Source organism: Cervus canadensis, chromosome 21 (genome assembly GCF_019320065.1).
Source record: "Cervus canadensis isolate Bull #8, Minnesota chromosome 21, ASM1932006v1, whole genome shotgun sequence".
Taxonomy (NCBI): domain Eukaryota; kingdom Metazoa; phylum Chordata; class Mammalia; order Artiodactyla; family Cervidae; genus Cervus; species Cervus canadensis.
Genome location: NC_057406.1, coordinates 57,832,257 through 57,850,414, shown reverse-complemented (window position 1 = coordinate 57,850,414; position 18,158 = coordinate 57,832,257). Strand labels below are relative to the sequence as shown.

The 18,158-nt window shown below is 47.0% G+C and overlaps 1 protein-coding gene across 9 annotated transcripts; it reads left to right on the top strand.

Moving 5' to 3' along the window:
• The first annotated feature begins 2,620 nt into the window (after positions 1-2,620).
• Positions 2,621-18,158, top strand: LOC122424041 (apolipoprotein L3-like). 9 transcript variants are annotated; one of them, XM_043441666.1, is made up of 6 exons: positions 2,621-2,724; positions 4,880-5,130; positions 6,653-6,748; positions 10,435-10,542; positions 12,340-12,460; positions 15,130-18,158. In XM_043441666.1, exons 4-6 carry the CDS (start codon positions 10,512-10,514, stop codon positions 15,998-16,000), a joined length of 1,023 nt encoding a protein of 340 aa, XP_043297601.1. In that variant the 5' UTR covers positions 2,621-2,724; positions 4,880-5,130; positions 6,653-6,748; positions 10,435-10,511; the 3' UTR covers positions 16,001-18,158. The 9 variants fall into 9 exon arrangements, with proteins under 9 accessions (XP_043297601.1, XP_043297597.1, XP_043297602.1 ...); XM_043441662.1 differs by having other exon boundaries at positions 6,653-6,751; XM_043441667.1 differs by having other exon boundaries at positions 6,653-6,755.

Genomic DNA, 18,158 nt, shown 5'->3' with positions numbered 1-18,158 from the left:
CAGTCACAATGGCTGCTATCCAAAAGTCTACAAGCAATAAATGCTGGAGAGGGTGTGGAGAAAAGGGAACCTTCTTACACTGTTGGTGGGAATGCAAACTAGTACAGCCACTATAGAGAACAGTGTGGAGACTCCTTAAAAAGCTGGAAATAGAACTGCCATATGACAAAGCAACCCCACTCCTGGGCATACACACCGAGGAAACTAGATCTGAGAGAGACACATCCACCCCAAAATTCATCGCAGCACTGTTTATAATAGCCAGGACATGGAAGCAACCTAGATGCCCATCAGCAGACGAATGGATAAGGAAGCTGTGGTACATATACACCATGGAATATTACTCAGCCATTAAAAAGAATTCATTTGAATCAGTTTTAATGAGATGGATGAAACTGGAGCCCATTTTATAGAGTGAAGTAAGCCAGAAAGATAAAGACCAATAGAGTATACTAATGCATATATATGGAATTTAATATGATAGTAATGATAACCCTATATGCAAAACAGAAAAAGAGACACAGATGTACAGAACAGACTTTTAGACTCTGTGGGAGAAGGCCAGGATGGGATTTTCTGAGAGAATAGCATTGAAACAAGTATACTCTCAAGGGTGAAACAGATCACCAGCCCAGGTTGGATGCATGAGACAGGTGCTCAGGTCTGGTGCACTGGGAAGATCCAGAGAGATGGGATGGAGAGGGAGGCAGGTGGGGGGATCAGGATGGGGAACACATGTAAATCCATGGCTGATTCATGTCAGTGTATGGCAAAAACCACTACAATATTGTAAAGTAACTAGCCTTCAACTAATAAAAATAAATGGAAAAAATAATAATAATTTGTATTACCTTATGTTTATAAGTCTGGGATTTTAATCTTTAACTTTGCTGAGAATAACTACCTTGTAAGACAGTATATATGCCCACACCATCTTGATTAAAACACCTTTGCTTCATCAGAGTTTGAGTCCCTGTGTCTTTCTTTCTCTCTCGCTTTCTCTCTCTCTATATATATATATATCTCTATTTCTGGCTGACTCCCTGGAACGCAAAAGCCAGCTGCATAACCCAGGGAATATTAGCCTCTTTCCTTCTTTCACTTTCTCATCGTCGACTCCAGACCACCAGGTTCCAGTCCAATAAAGGACCAAGACTCTGTGTCTGGGCTCAGGGGCTCTCCTGGCCTGAGCCCTGAGCCCTGGGAACAGGGTGTCAAATGAATGCTTGCAGGACGTGAGCTGCTGACACTCTCCCACCAAACACAAGTCCCTGAGTTCCTGGAAGAACACCCCCTCCTCTCAGCTCCCTTACCTGTGAAACACATCAGATACATAACAGTGGGCTTTAAGATCAAACTATGGTTGGCTATCTTCATGGAATAACCTTCTGTCCCTCCCTCAAACCTGGGGGAAAGGGACCATAATGGCCCAGGGACACATCCTGGGGTGAAGCAGCCCTGAGGGAAGGGCAAGTCGGCCTCCATGGGGCATCCAGGTCCACTGCAGTCACTTCTGCTTGAGGCAAACCTAGAAGTTCGCCAGCAGTCCAGCTGCAGGACTCTCAGACTGTGGGAAATTGATTCTCCATTTCTTCATCCGTGAAATGGAGCCAACACTCTTAGAGCTGATGTGAGAGTTCAACAGGAAAGGCGTGGACGGTGCAAGCACAGCACCTGGCACACACTGACCTCTCTGTCCACAGAGGCTCTTTGCTCAGGAACCAAACAAGAGACACGGCCAGCTCTCCATTGTATACTTCTCTGAGTTGCCAAGACACTGGTTTTCTGATAAAAGTCCTCCATTTGGAGAGAAAAAAATCTGTTGTCAGGTGGAGATAAGCCGAGGTAGAAAAGGGCAGCGTGCTCTCAGCCCTTCCCAAGCACTTCTGCATCTACCTTATGGCCACCAAGTGACCACCAAGGCCGGCCCTCCTCATGTGAACTAAGTACACTAGTTCTGTCCCTGCCACCAGGGCTTAGTCTAGAGGGATCTGATCAAAAGTGATGGGGAGAACGGCATGGACAGAATGGCTGATGGGTGGCCTTAGGCCCATCTTCCAGGTACCAAGGGAACAGGAAAGAGTGGGTCTTTGGTGAGGTCATGGAAGGCTTCTCAGAGGGGGTGATGCCAGATTTGGGCTTTGCAGAAATCATTTCTCCCAGTTGGATGCAGCAGGTTCCTTGGCAGAAAATCTAAAAGTGTGAGTGAATCCTAGAAGCCACCTGGATGTGGCCTTAGCAGCAGAGTATGACCAGTATGCAGTGAGCAACTGGTCTGTTCTAGGACTGTACCACATTCTGGAGGCAGGAAGGTGAATGAGGCAGGCAGGCTGGTGAGTGTGAGGTTGGAGGGGTGAGAAGATGGAAAGGGGGGGGGGGGTAGTGACTTGCCAGGGACCCATGGTGTGTTGGTGGCAGGTCTTCCTACATGGAGCCTGAGACGTACTGGACTGTATCAAGAAGGATGTTAAATGTCAGGACTGGGCTTCTTTCTCTAAGGGGGTCAGCTGGAGGTGGAAATAGTCTCAGGGTGGGGCCTGGTGGGCAGGGTGTTTGTTTGACTTGAACCACTCAGAAGTGAGGGCTTTGCTTTCAGTTTTGCTTCCCAGAGTATATCTGAGCAGGGTATGTGTGGGCATTGCAGAGATGCACAGCCGGCGGCTGCATCTGCACATCTGAGAACATCTGGATCTTATTGACACTCAGCCAGAGGAGGACTCCTGGGTAAGCAGGGGGGAGGGACCCTGCCCATCTCCCCATCCTCAGGATGAATGTCTGAGAAAGGATAATGTCACTACTTGACAGAAGAAGGGAACTGGAAGCTCAGAGAGGTGAGGCCATGGCCGTGGCAGCAGATGAAGCAGGGGCAGAGCCTGGATGTGGAGGCAGGTGTGTCTGAGGGCTTCCTCCCAGCCAAGGGCCCCTGAACAGAGCAGAGAGAGGGTGGCACCCGTTCAGGTGGGCTCAGCTCAGGACGCGGTCTCCTGAGACGTGAGCAGTGAGCCCAGGAGGAAGAGGGATGTGGGGGTGCTTAGTACTTTGGGAAACTGGAGGAAGCAGAGCAGGTGGAGGAGGTCAGGGGACTCAGAGCCTCGCCTGCTATGGCCTGGCCTCTTTGAAGCTGCCCCCAGGGAGCTAGGGTGGGGCTGATGGGGGAAAGGGGATTTTTTTAGTTACAAGGAATCAAGGTTTGTTGAAAAACCCTGCCTCTGAGTGCCAGGCTCAGTGCCAGTCCCTGGAGGAGGCTGCCGCCTGGATATGGACAGGACAACAAGCGGGAAGTCAAAGGGCGTTGGTTTCCTATGTTCGCCGGGCCCCCTGCTCAGGTTGTGGGTGATGGAAGGTTCTGTGTGGGGAAGATGGCCCTGCTCGAAGAAGTAGGAAGGGCTCACTGCACAAGGTCCACATATAATCCCTCTGTTGCAATATTAAGATAAAAAGCCAGACTCTTCAGACATCAGTATAACAGGAGGGACATGAGCTTAGATCTATGTTATTTACGGGCACAGACAACCCTAGAAACTTTGGGTTATTAAAACTACATTCCCACCCCTCCTTCGTACCCATATCCAAAGGCCTGGTCTTGGCCTCCTCTCTGCCCACAGAGAGCTGTATGACCCTGGGCAACCTACCTCCTGGGGAATTGGTTGTTCCTCTTACTAAGTTTTTAAAAGCTAATTTCCATTTTTCCCTGTGGGTATGGATGTTTTTTCTAACCTGGTTTATGGGATCCTTGGCAATTTTAATTTCCAAGAGTCCAGTAGGTCAGAATTTCCTTTATACCTTGTTGAATGTGGGTATTTAGAAAGGTTTCCTCAAATCAATGTTATTTTTAATGCTTTCTTCAGTCCCTTCAGTATTTTCTCTCTGGTTTACATTGGATCCTTTGAATGATCAATTGCTTAGGATCTTTAGTTTCTTCTCCATGTCTTTCTCTTCCTCTTTGTCCCCCTTCTACCCTCCCTCCCTTTCTAACTTTCACAGGGGGAACTGGGGTTGTGCTGTGTCAGCAAGAAGCTGCTTGTTTCATGTCTCCAGAAGGGGTCCCACCCCTCATATTTTGGCCAGGCTGTGCCCAGGAGGATGGAGGGTACCCAGAGGCCCTGGACAGGAGTAGCAGCAGAGAACAGACAGGGCCCCTAATGATGTGGGTAGGCTTCTCAGACCTGGAGGAACTGAGCAATAAGAGAACCATGACCAGGAAAGTGTGACCTTCAAGAGGAGCTGGCAGGGAACTGGAGGAATGGGGCAGAGGGAGGCTTGGAGCTGGGCCTCCAGGGTCAAGTAATGCATCACATAGTGAGGCCAGTGGGGAAACACATTTCATGGGGAGGGGCAACCTGTGCCAAGTGAGGAGTCAGACTCCTGCAGCAGACCCTGTGGAGACAGACAGTGTGAGGAAGACAGGAGCTGGGGATGTTGGGAGGGTCTGAGTGCTGGGCTAGGGATGTTCTTAACACCCCTGTCCCTTCCCAGGGAGCATGACTGCAGGCACCTGAGGGAGATGGTTGGGGAGAATCCATCTGCCCATGAGGAGGGGAGGGATGCATGACTGGCCACGCAGCTGGGCAGGGACAGGCTTCGCCGGGGTCCTCCCCCCTCCCACCAACAGCCTTTCCAGAAAGGGACCAATCAGAATAAACAGAGGAGGATGCCCTGGACAGGAATCCAGCAGAGGAAGTACTGACCACATCCACACCCAGCTGAGGCCCCAGACAAGGGTCAGGACCAGGACAGGAATGGGAGGGAAGGACAGAAGATGAGTCCAGTATTCAATGCATTTACAACTGCTTGTCATCATCGAGGAGCCGGCACTTCTGCCCAAGCCCGCCTCTTCTTTCTGACTTGACTCTGTTCTCATGTTTCATGATTTCAATAGGCTGACCTGGCTCCTGGGGTCCTGCAGCTTTGGGGCAGAGAAGGAAGCAGGGGACCAGCCAGCTCTCCTCTCCCATCCTCTTGGAGGAGGGTGGACCTTTGTGAATTCTCTCCCATCCACATGACACTGCCTCCAGCCTTCGCCACCAGGCACACCCCCTAAACACAAGCTGATGGTCACTCTTCCTGAGGGAGAGATGTGCACATCACGGACAAAGGGGTAGAAGGAAAGATTCTAGGAGTAGTGCTTAGGTAAGGGGATTTGGGGGGAGCTCTAAGGAAATGGGGTTGCTCTAGATTGGGTGCTGCAGAGAATGGTGGGCAGCACTACCATGGGGTCTCAGAACTCCATGAATGGAGAGGGGAGACCAGAGCGAGGATAAAGCTGTAATGGGTAAAGAAGGAGCAGTCATGCTTTTCAGCCAAGGGAGGGGGCGAGGTGTGGGTGAGGGCGCAGTGATGGGTGTTTGCTGTCCCCTTCACTCCTGCTGTCAGGGTGACCCTGTGTGAGGCTGGAGTTCTGTGAGAGCCTTTACATCCAACAGGAGAAGAGCATCGCCCTGTTGTGACACCAGGTCAGCCCCGGGATGTCAGGGGTTCTTTCTTTCTCATTCCTTTATAAACATTCGTGTAAATAAACAGAGAGGAATATACCCATAGATGTCAAGACACCTCTTATTATTAAATTCAATTAACACAGAATATTCCCATCACATTCACTCTTCTTTGCACCATAGAGACAAAAGAAAGGCACCCGCTCAGGTGTGTCCAGCTCTTCGCAGCCTCATGGATGCAGCCCTCCCAGCTCCTCCGTCCATGGGTTTCCCAGCAAGAGTTCTGGAGTGGGCGACCATTTCTTCATCCAGGGGCTCTTCCCTGCCCAGGGATCGATTCCATATTTCTTTCATCTTGCATCTCCTGCATAACCACTAGCATTCTTTTTAACCTTTATGTCTCTCTTTTTGGCCACACTTTTCTAAAGTCCTCTCATTTGAATATTATCATGAACTCATGGCCCTTTCACAGACTCAGCCTGCCTCAATGAAACATATTCATAGCAATCATTATCTTTCATTGTTATTATTATATGTGGGTGCCCTGTTATGACCGCTTCCCTGATCATCTTCAAGAGCATCCTTGTCTTTGCAGAAGCAGAGATGCCAGTCTCTGAAATTCACCTCCCCGGCAAGGGGTCTTCCTTCCATTGAGTGGACGGAAGCCCGAGGGTGCTCGTGTGGGTGGGCAAGATGCTGCTGGACAACATCTGTTGAAGGGCACAGTTCACTCTCATTATTCTGGTTTAACTCTGTTTTCACGCCTACTTTTCCAGAGAACTACATTTCATCAACATGAACATGTCCCCTACACTGACAGGTGTCACAGCAGGAGTCACCCATTTCTTGTTGGCATTTAATTCAGCTGCTTCCATCATCTTTAAGGTGGTGGCACTAGCAACCACCCCATTTTTGTGGGTTACTGACTGCTATAAAGTGACTTCTGTTGTCTTAGAGGTAAAACAATCCAGTCCTAAGGGCATATGGTTAAAACAGATCAATTTGTACACAGGGTTCTACTCATTCCTTCCCAAGGAAAAGCTTTTTCTTTAGATAGTTAATCAATCTCTTTAAATGATATTACTACATTGGGAGGTGGAATAATGTGAGAATGTGTGTGCAGGAGACAGGAACCTGTATAGGGATTCTGGCTCTAGCACTAGCTGTGTGCTTTGAAGAAATTTCTTAATCTCTCTAAACTTCAGTTTCCTTTCTAATAGGATCATTGTGAGAACTAAAAGGAGGTGAATTCATACCAAGCAATTGGGAAGGTGCCTGGTGCAAAGTGGGAAGTCATCAACCACAATCACTAATAAGTAGTAGGTATTGCATTTTGCTTTTTCTTGACTTAAATTTGATAGTATTTATTTACTTCTTATTAGGAAAAATAAGGATTTCACTTATTTTTATACTTTCTATTATACCTGTCCCCTTCTTCTCCATATATCCTAGTTCCACTAATTGTATATCCTCCGTTAGGAAGCTTTCTACTTGTAAGCACTTTATTTACATCTTTGTTTCTTATGCTCTCGACTGGACCTACTTTTTCTTGATTCACAGCTTTGTAAACTAAGATATTAATCTTCATCCTCCCTTCAGTGCTTCGGCTCCCAAGTTCCAGAAGTGTACTTTGACTTTCAAATTGACAAGTACATTTACTTCACATATTTAAACATTCTGTTTCATTTTAAAATTTAAAGGTTATTTTATAACGACTATAAATGAAGTAAAACTAAGATTTTTGAATCACTATGTTATACACCTGTGAGTTATATCATATTATGTATATTAATATTACTTCAGTTTTAAAATAGTCTCCAAAGGACCTATATTTACTTTAGATATTTTTTAAAAATCAAAGAAAAGAGTTTACATTTTTTGTGATATTTTAATACATTTTTTAAAAGCTAAGTTGCACCATATAGCTGCACATGCTTCTCAGCTGTTCCATTCAGTTCAGATTAGTCACTCAGTCGTATCCAACTTTGCGACCCCATGAACTGCAGCACACCAGGAGTCCCTGTCCATCACAAACTTCCGGAGCCTAACCCAAACTCACGTCCATTGAGTCGGTGATGCCATCCAACCATCTCATCCTCTGTCATCCCCTTCTCCTCCTGCGCTTTAGTTTTTCCTGATGTTTCTAACTGGCTTCATCTTCACCCCTTGCACTGTTTCTCTTCAACATTTCCTCCATTTCTTTCTAACTGTGCCTCATGGGATACCGAGCCCCCTATCCCCACAGACTCTGGACTTCTTATCCCATTCTGGACTGGTTTCTCTCTAGGTCTGCTGTGCGCCCAGCTGGGATCCTTGGATTCCTTTCCCACTGGGTTGATGTTCCTGATTCCTGGATCCCACGTCTATCACTCTAGTTGGTATCCTTTACCTTCCTCCATAATAGACGTAATCTATGTTTTCCCCTGCATCTCATTCTCAAGTAACCTTCTAAATGTCTGGTGAAGAGTGACGGCTGCTGTGACTATGGGATGGGATGTGGGGTTGGTCAGCTTGTCCCCTGCTCTCCCCTCAGACTCCCTCTCATCTTGCCCCCTCTCTGGGGCTCTGCCCAGCAGACCAGTTTTCTCTCCTGTGAACACGCTCCCTGTTTCTCTCCCTCTACTGCACTCCTCTTTATTCAGCTATCACTTCCCCATCCAGTGAGTCTTCAAATATTTGTTAAAGACTCTGGTCTCCTATTGTTCCCATGCTTGTTTTTATTAACAGCAGAGGGAGGAAAGACAGGCTATGGGTTCTTGAGCCAGTGAGTGGGGTGGTCCCAGGGTACCAAGGGCAAGACTTCTGAACTTAGGTAAGTCAGGTAACATCTATGTGTCAGCTTCCTTATTTGTAAATGAGGATACAATGGTACACATCTCAAAAATTAATGGAATAACATATGAGGTACCATTGGTAAAGTTTCAGAGCCGATACCAATGCAGAGCAACGATCACAAAAACAAGTTGCTCTTATCAGTGAAAGTGAAAGTTGCTCAGTCATGTCCGACTCTTTGTGACCCCTTGCATTACACAGTCCATGGAAATCTCCAGGCCAGAATACTGGAGTGGGTAGCCGTTCCCTTCTAGAGGGGATCTTCCCAACCTAGGGATCGAACCGACGTCTCCTGAATTGCAGGTGGATTCTTTACCCACTGAGCCACAAGGGAAGCCCAAGAGAAGCTGTTTCCACTCAATTTTGAACCGGGGACCTTTTGCGTGTTAGGTGAACGTGATAACCACTGCACTACAGAAACCACGCACTCTTATCAGTAGATGGTATTTTACCAATATATACCTTTACCATCATTTCAGTCAAGTCTCAGGAGGAGTGGTTGACAGATGCTCTATTGCTTTCTTAAAAATAGTAGCTACACATCATCAACACTTGCTTTCCTCCCTCATCTCCCACAGCAAGTTAAGCACATGCAAAATCAAAATAAATTATTTAATTATAAAGATCTGATTTTTTTTTAAAAAGACCGCTGAGGATGGGTATTTTTGAAAGGATGGACACCCTCATATATTATAAGTGTGAACATAAATTGATACAGTTTGTTTGCATAGCATGGTGGCTCTAGGTATGGAAATTTTTTAGGTGTTGATGCCTTCTGATCTTAATTCTACTTCTAGATATAGCTTAAGAATACAGTCTCAAACTGGAGCCCATTATACACAGTGAAGTAAGCCAGAAAGATAAACACCAATACAGTATGCTAACACATATATATGGAATTTAAAAAGATGGTAACGATAACCCTATATGCAAAACAGAAAGAGAGACACAGATGTACAGAATAAACTTTTGGACTCTGTGTGAGAAGGTGAGGGTGGGATGTTCTGAGAGAATAGCATTGAAACAAGTATACTCTCAAGGGTGAAACAGATCAAAAGCCCAGGTTGGATGCATGAGACAAGTGCTCAGGGCTGGTGCACTGGGAAGACCCAGAGAGATGGGGTAGGGAGGAAGATTGGAGGGGGGATCAGGATGGGGAACACATGTAAATCCATGGCTGATTCATGTCAATGTATGGCAAAAACCACTACAATATTGTAAAGTAATTAGCCTTCAACTAATAAAAAAAATGGAGAAAAAAAAAGAATACAGTCTCAGATGTAGGTGAAGTTTTATACAAGGAGAATATTCTTTGCACTATTATTTACATAAAGGATTAGAAACGACATCAAGTCCAATAATCAGCAGGGGAAAGCAAGGAGGACAGAACACCTGCAGAGGTTCTCAGTCATTCAGAGCAGGGAGACAGGAATTGGGGCACGGCTGGTGGGACCCCAGGCCCTTGTGGGAAAAAAGTCTCTTGCAGAAGCAAGGAGGACCTGGGCTGTGGCAGCTGTATCACCAGAAACATTATCAAGGAGAGATTTGATAGCGAGCAAGACATCATTTTGGAATGAAGAGACATTTACAAATTAACATATATCCAAAAATAAATATTTTTATATATTATAGGGAGTAGAGCATAGTCATCACAAACGTGTGATTTGGATCAGAAAGACTCAGGTTCTAGTCCAGGCTCTGGAACCAGCATGAAAACTTGGACTGAGCTAAGTTCAAGTGAGTTTCAGGAGCCTGCATGTCAAAGACACTGGATCAATGTTCTCATTAATATTATTTATTACCAATTCAAAACCACAGGTGTCCCAACCTCACTTCATTTCCAGAGTATCACCTCCTATCTGTTCTTCCAGTCTCTGGTTTGATCGTTCCTGTAACTTCACAGATGTCTGTCTCCTGTCTGATTACCTTCTCCTTGGGCCCCAACAGGAGAGCAGGACTCTGACGTGGCTTGGAAGGAGCTGTAGGAGGTAAATGACATAGCTGAACTAACAACCAGCAGAGCCCAGGAGACAGAGAACCACACTGGGATAAGTCCCTGGAGGCACTGGTGGCCAGCCAAGGGGAACCCACCAGAGAACTTGGCCCTTGCTGCTCCCTGCAGCCACTGCGCCCTCACAGTGGAGCTCACAGTCTGCTTTCTCTTCCCCAGGGGTGAGGTCACACCTCCTTCCAGCCTGACGCAGACAAGGAGCTGATTGGAGGTCTCTGAGAGCCCCTGCTGCCACCATGAGCTCAGAAAACTTTGGAAACTGCTCAGGTAGTCAGCTGCCTCTTCTCTGGAAGGTTCCTACTTGTGCCCCAGAACTGAGGGTGGTGTTTCCAGGCTGAGTTAAACTCCAGAGGAATCAAGAACCACGAAGAGGATGGATAGGCATCCTTGAGCTTCCAAGAGAGACCAGGAGATTCCCCTCACCCTGGGGTCTGCCCACAGCCTCCTTCCCGGCCCTCTCCTCAGGATCCATGACCAAGGTGCTGACTTCCTGCCTCTCCCACCACCCAGCAAGTGACTCAGAACAGAGGCAGGGAGAGCACACGCGGAGCATGGACAGCAGATGGGAGTCCCCGAGGCCAGGCAGGCCTGGGAGAGAAGGTCCTCCAGCATCACTGGAGCTTCTCTTGCCCTCTCCCTTGACCTTCGCCTCCTGCTGCTCCCAGACCCTGGGCCATCACCACAGAAGCTGTTTCCTCTGGCTCTTGCCCAGCCACCAGCCCAGACGCTCTGCAAGAGTCAGTGGACCCTGCACTAAGACCCAGTCTGGCCTTTCCCGCCTCCCACCTGGAGGGGAGGAGTGATGAGGATCATATTGGCTCCACCCCTCCTCCACGTGGTTGATCCCCTCCCCTGCCCATCCTAGAGTCTGTGGTCAGAAGCAGGAATCCTCTCACATGGTAGTTTTACTCAATGGTGTGTGGTCCTCAAGTCTTTTTAAAAATTAGGTAACATGAGTTTGTAATGTTTTCAAAGTTTCATGTGTACAACATTATATTTCTACTCCTATATACACTACTGCATGCTCATCACCAAAAATGAGTTGCAAAGAATCCCCATTGTGTGCTATAGAGTAGAATGAACAAATCACAGGAGTTTTAAATGTAAGGAGGATTCAACGTCACGTCCAAGAAATGTCTGACATTTGACCTTGGATTCAACCTCAGAGCTTTCGGCTCTGTGGCCTTGGGCTGCCCATTCTCCTGTCTGAGTTTCACTTTCCTCTTCTGTGAAATAAGAATAATGTCTCTTTGTGTGGATTTAGCAAGAAACACATTTTATATCACGTCCCAGCCCACACACATATATATAGCCTGGCCACCAATATCTTACCTGCAAGTCCATAACCTCCAGATCTCTGAAATCACACAGGGGTTTTGATAACTCATGGAGGAGTAATCTTACCCTGCAGTGATCTGAGGCTATTTATAGTCCTTACATTCATTTATCACATTTAACTTGAGTATTCAATTGTTTCACTGCCCAAACATGAAAGCATTCATTTATAGGGTGCTGCCAGTCTATTCTGGAAGTGGTAACTAACAGATCACACTTGCTCTTTCTTCTCTTTGTGTGTGTGTGTTCAGTTGCTCAGTCATGTCCAACTGTTTGCAACCTCATGGGCTGCAGCCTGGCTGCCTCCTCTATCCATGGGATTCTCCAAACAAGAATATTGGAGTGGCTTGCCATGCCCTCCTTCAAGTGATCTTCCTGACTCAGGGATCAAACCTGCATCTCTTATATCTCCAGCTTTGGCAGGCAGGTTCTTTACTACTAGAACTTCCTGGGAATCCCACTTATGGCTTCAATTTACCTGGGAATCCCATGTAGGACCTCATTTCACCTAACCTCCTTAGGAACCCTATCTTCACAAAGGTCACCTGGGGGTTTACTCTGCAACACAAATTGGGATGGGGGGACAGTCCATCCATAACCCTGGTGACCTCATCAAGAGCACCCCAGGTGACTGCTGCTTAGCAAGGTGAATTTTAACTACTTTATACTCATTAATGTTTATGTTCCACCACAAATTCTTCTAATCTGATTCCCTTTTCTTTCATCTAGATATTGAGATCTTTTTTGAGGAGGTCATTGAATATCTCTGGGACAAACTGAGCAAAGAGGAACTGCTCCTCCTGCTGAATGAATTCCTGGAGAGAATTGAGGCTGAGACCAGTTTGTCCAGGTAACCTGCACAGGTGCACAGGAAGGTCTCCCATGTCCCCCAGCACCAGGCTAGCTCCCTCTGGTAGACACACATCCTCCAGGCAGGACCCTATTGTTGGGGTCTAGGATTTCGCTTCTCAAGATCCCATCAGTAATGTTTCCTCCATGTCATTTGCTGACAGTGAATAATCCTGGGTTGAGAAGAGATGAAACCTGTGAGGAAGGGGCAGGTTATGTGACCTTGGACAAGTTACTGAACTACTCTATGCTTTAGTTTCTTCATCTTTTCAATTTTATTGTGAAGACACCGAGATCATGCATGTAAAGTGCTTCTCATAATGACTGACACAGAGTAAGTACTCAGTCAATATTAACATTTAAAAAACTTGTTGGGATGAGACAGGGCTCAGGGTCTTCTTTCTGGTAATGAGAACCAAGCAGAATTTCCTTTGGGACACGTTAGAAAATCCTGACACCACCATCTGTGTGCTGGGCTTCTGCCTACAGTCTTTCTATTCATGTAAGGAACTGTACCAACCCTGCAGGGTCCTGCTTGCCCATAAGGCAGAGAGGCTACAGAGGAACTGGAGGAGCTGGTGGGATCCTGGATCTAGCCCTGCCCAACTGTGGGTCTGTGGGCTTAAGACTTTGAATCTCAGATCTGTCCTGTGTCCAATGGGAATAGCAGTTCAGTCTGATGGATTATGGTAATGGCCTCAGAGTGAACTGCAGGGTCAGAGGTGGGAAACCAAGTGCAATCATCTCATCCAAAGGACCAGGGAGGCCTGGACCAGGGTCAGACCCAGGGGTCAGGGTGGAGCAGAGGGTCCTGGTTGGAGGACTAGTAGGCAGGCTTGGGCAGCAGGGCCAGGACTAGAGTGAGGATAGTGGGCCTTAAGGACACAAAACTGAAGGGACTGTGACCCTAGCGGAGTTCCCCTGAGTAGAGGGGGGGGACATTTCTTCCCTCTCTGATGGGATCCCCTCATGCTGGGCTAGAGGGCCCTGGGTGACCGTGTCTGCACACCCTGCCTTGGACCTGGGTTCTCATTCCATCTAGGACCCTCTTCTAGTCTACGTGGAGTCCCCCTGACAGTGGGAAGGCCGTGTGGCTCAGTGAGCCCTCCAGAGTCACAAAGAGTGGTTGCGACTATGTGTCATTTGAGGGATTCTGAGGAGCCTCATGTATCCCCACCCAAGAGGAAATGCTTCCTCCACCAGCTGTGCAAGTGCCGGTCTCCTCAGGCTCAGGCGTTCAGAAGGATGTTTTCTCAAGTCCCTTGAATCTTTACAGCTTCCTCAAAGTTGCACACGGCCTTGGGCTGCAGGCAGGTGAAGCTATCGCCAGGTAAATTGAGAGTTAGGTTGGTGACCCCTGAACAGTTGAGGGTGCTGGGTGACGGGTCAGGAGTCAGTGAGGTGAGCTGGAGAGTCCAAGGGAAACCAGGACTCATAGCACATCTCCTGCTTCCCTGTCAGTTGGGGCAGTGGGTAGATCCTGTGACCTTCTGCTGAGAAGGTCAAGGGCACAATGCTTAGAAGACAGCAGATGGCAGACCAAATGATTATAAGGTGCCTTCGAGCTCTGACTTTTGGGGTTTAAAATATTCTAAGTCATAGAGACAGCCAATCTACAAAGTATAAGGGCACAGTGCCCAGGACTGCCCTTACTTTGACGTCAATGGCAAATTTAGGGGATCCCCAAAACAACTCTCAGGTTCAAGAATTCCCTATAGAATGGACAGGACTCACTGAAAGCTTCATGATCCCAGCTACAGTTTATTACAGGGAAGGAGAAAAGTGCCCACCAGTCAGAGGGCAGAGTCAGGGCAGGTTTCACAGATGAAGCTTCCATTGTCCTCAGGACACGTTACTGACCTGGATTCAGTGTGTGACAAGATGCACAGAGTACTGCCCATCAGGGACACTCACCTTGCTTAAAAGCCAGATTACCCTGACCTGTCATCTCCAGCCCCTCCTGGAGGTCAGACTCCTGCCCTGGTGTCCAGCTCTACCAGATGGCAGAACTGACACCATGAGACCCAGAGACCCTGGGTCAATCATCACCTTGTCAGACTGATGCATAGCCAAAGGCCCAGGCAGGCAAGGACATGCCTATCAGCTGGAATTCTAGGGGCTTCGGGACCACTTCCCAGTAGCCAAGGACAAAGAGCAGGGAGACTTCTCACTACACACCAAGGCCCTCGAATGAAGGTTTTCTCCTCCAGTGCTACATGTCTTTGTTTATATGTGGAGTCCCACTCCAAAGACTCTTTCGAAGTGATAGTGTTGACCCACCTGTGAGACGTCTTTACCACATACCTTTTCTCTGGCTGAGCCATATGGCCTGGCGATCCTCATTCGCCAAGCAGGGATTGAGTCAAGCCCAGCAGTGGGAGTGCAGAGTTGGAACCTCTGGACCACCTGGGAATTCTCTCAAATACCTCTCTTAAGTTGCAAGAATCCTAAGGTGACTTTTGTTTACCTATTCCAAGTTTAGCTATGTCAAGATGGAGCATCTAAAGTATGAAATGTGTTTAAGGTTGAAAGAGAAAAGTTCACATTTATAAATTTCTTCTCTAATTGATTGATAGTAACATATCTGTGTTTATGCAGAATAGATATTATGGAGCCAGTTTCACAGACAAGCAAACTGCCTTTCTAATATCTTGACCTTCATTGTTACAGGAAAGACGCCAAAGAACTACACAAATATCTGAAGGAATTGAACAGAGCCTTGGTTGAGGAGGACCAGGAAAGACTCACCAAAAGGCAGCTGGATAGAAGGAGGTTTCTGATTAAGTTTCCTCAGGTGAAACGGCAGCTGGAGGAGTTCATAGGCAAGTTCCACGAGCTCGCAGACAAGGTTGACAAGGTGCATAAGGGATGTACCATCTCCAACGTGGTGGGCTACAGCACCGGTGCTGTGTCTAGTATTCTGACCATTGTTGGCCTGGCTCTGGCACCCGTGACAGCGGGGGCCAGTGTGGTGCTCTTGGCCACTGGGATAGGGCTGGGAGCAGCAGCGGCTGTGACCCAAGTGTCCACCACTATCATCGAACATGTGAAGAGGTCATCAGCAGAAACCGAAGCCAGTCACATGATGTCAAGTGATGTCAAGAAATGGAAGGTTCTCCTAGAGGTACTCAAGAGCAACCCCCACATTGTTGACACAAGAGAGAAATTCAGAGAAGCTGTGCAATGCATTGAAACGAACATCCAAGACATGGAAACAGGCAATGTCAACCCTGACTCTGCACCCAATGCAAACATCTACATGAGCCCTGGGAGGATCTCAGGCCCGGCCATCCAGCAGATACAGGCAGGTTTCAAAGCCACAGCTTTAACAATCACCAAAGGAGTCCGGATCGCAGGTTTGGCCACTGCAGGGGTCTTCCTTCTGGTGGATGTGGGCTTCCTGGTGAAGGAGTCAAAGCACTTGCACAATGGTGCCAAGACAGCAGCAGCTGAAAGCCTGAGGCAGCGGGCATTGGAGTTGGAGAGGAAGTTGGAGGAGCTCACCCAGATCTATGAGAATCTGCAGGAGGACCTGATTTAGCCATCCCCAGGGCAGTAGGGGTCCAGGGACACGTGAGGGGCTAGCGTGCAGAGGTACTTTGTTAGAGTGAAAGAGAGGGAGACCACATTAATGAAGCTGGGGGTTAGGAATTTGGCATTTCTGTTGTTGAGCACAGCAGGGAAGGGATGGATGTAGTGATGGATGAGGAGAGAGAAGGAAGGGGCCTGGAGCCTGCATTAAGGGAGGAGGGGGCACCAGAGAATAAGAGGCGGGGAGAAACGACTTTTCTTTTCATACTAAGAACATTTTATTTTGTGTTGGAGTATAGCCGATTAACAGTGTTGTGATAGTTTCAGGTAACAGCAAAGGGACTCAGCCATACACATACATGCATCCATTTTCCCCCTAACTCCCCTCCCATCAGAAACCACTTCCTTTGGACTAATGATAACCCTGGAGGCAGAATAAAGGGAGAGAAAGGCGAACTAGCTATGAAAGGCCAGGTATACGAACGGGTTGACAATGGGAGAAAGTCAGAGAGTTAGGATTGTTGGGATCCAGAAGGAGCCGGGGCTCCTCTATCGCCCTCCCCAGGCTGTGATGTCCCAGCAAGAAGAGTCTTCCCCTGCTGGTGGTCTCTGGACCTCTCCTCTAACATCAACTCACCTGTGGCCCTAGCTGATGTATCTTACTTAGGCAGTGACTTCTTTTGTTTGTTTGCTTTATTGAAGGATAATTGATTTACAATATTCTGTTAATTTCAGGTATACAGCAAAGTGATTCAATCATACAGGTATCTATGTATTTATCTGGGCTTCCCAGGTGGTAAAGAATGTGTCTGCTAAGCAGAGACACAGGTTTGATTCCTGGGTAGAGAAGATTCCCTGGAGAAGGAAATGACACCCCACTGCAATATTCTTGTCTGGGAAATCCCATAGACAGTGGAGTCTGGCATGCTACAGTCCATGGGGTTGCAGAGAGTCAGACACGACAGAACATCTGAGCATGTGTATATCTATATTCTATTTTATTCATTTCCATTATAGTTTATTACAAGATATTGAATACTATTCCTATGCTACTACAGTAGGCAGGCCCTTGTTTATCGGGTGTGTATCTGATAATCCCATCTCCTAATTTATCTGTCCCCCCAAAGCTTTGGTAAAAAGTTCCTTTTCTATGTCTATGAGTCTATTTCTATTCATTTGTTTATTTGTATTATTTTCTTGATTCTACATATAAGTTAATATCACATATTTGTCTGATTTACTTCACTCAGTATGATAATCTGTAGATCCATACATATTGTTACAGATAATATTATTTCATTCTCTTTATGGCTGAGTAGTATTCTATGGTGTGTATACATATACCACATTTGCTTTATTCATTAATCTGTCAACAGACCTTTAGGTTAACATAATAACTTGGCCATTATGAATAGTACTGCCATGAACATCAGGGTACATGTATCTTTTCAAATTAAAGCTTTAATTTTTTCTAGATATATGCCCAGAAGTGGGATTGCTAAATCATACGGTAGCTCTATTTTTAGTTGTTTAAGAAAACTCCATATAGTCTTCTATAGTGGCTGCACCAATTTACATTCCCACCAACAGTGGAGGAGGGTTCCCTTTTCTCCACAGCCTCAGAGCATTGTAGATGTAGATGACGGCCCCTCTGATGCTGTAGGGGGGATAACTTATTGTAGTGTGACTTGACTTTCTCTAATGATTAGTGATGTTGCGTATGTTTTCATGTACCTGTGGCCATCTGTACGTCTGCATGGAGAATTGCCTATATAGATACCAGGCAGTGACTCTTGATGACAATGATGATGCTGGCGCTGGTGACAGCACCGTGGGGGGAACAGGTGACAAGTCGCCAGGTGCTCTTTGGGTCCAGAGTGACTGAGAGACCGCTGACGTTTCCATGAAAATCCAAGTGTGGAGTAGGAACAGAGGTTGATTAAAAGAAAGAAAGAAAGAAGGATGAAACAAGGAGGCAGAAACAGGCCAAGGAACTTTGCGGTGAGTGAGGAGATGAAACAGCCTGGGGCCAACAGACACGACTCTCTGACCCTCGCTGTCTTCTTCAGCTGGGGGTGAGGCTGGAGAAGATATTTCAGGTTGCTCTGCTTCTCTCCACCTTGTGTTGTCTAGACTCTGGTTCAGTAAATATGAGCTGATTCACTGAG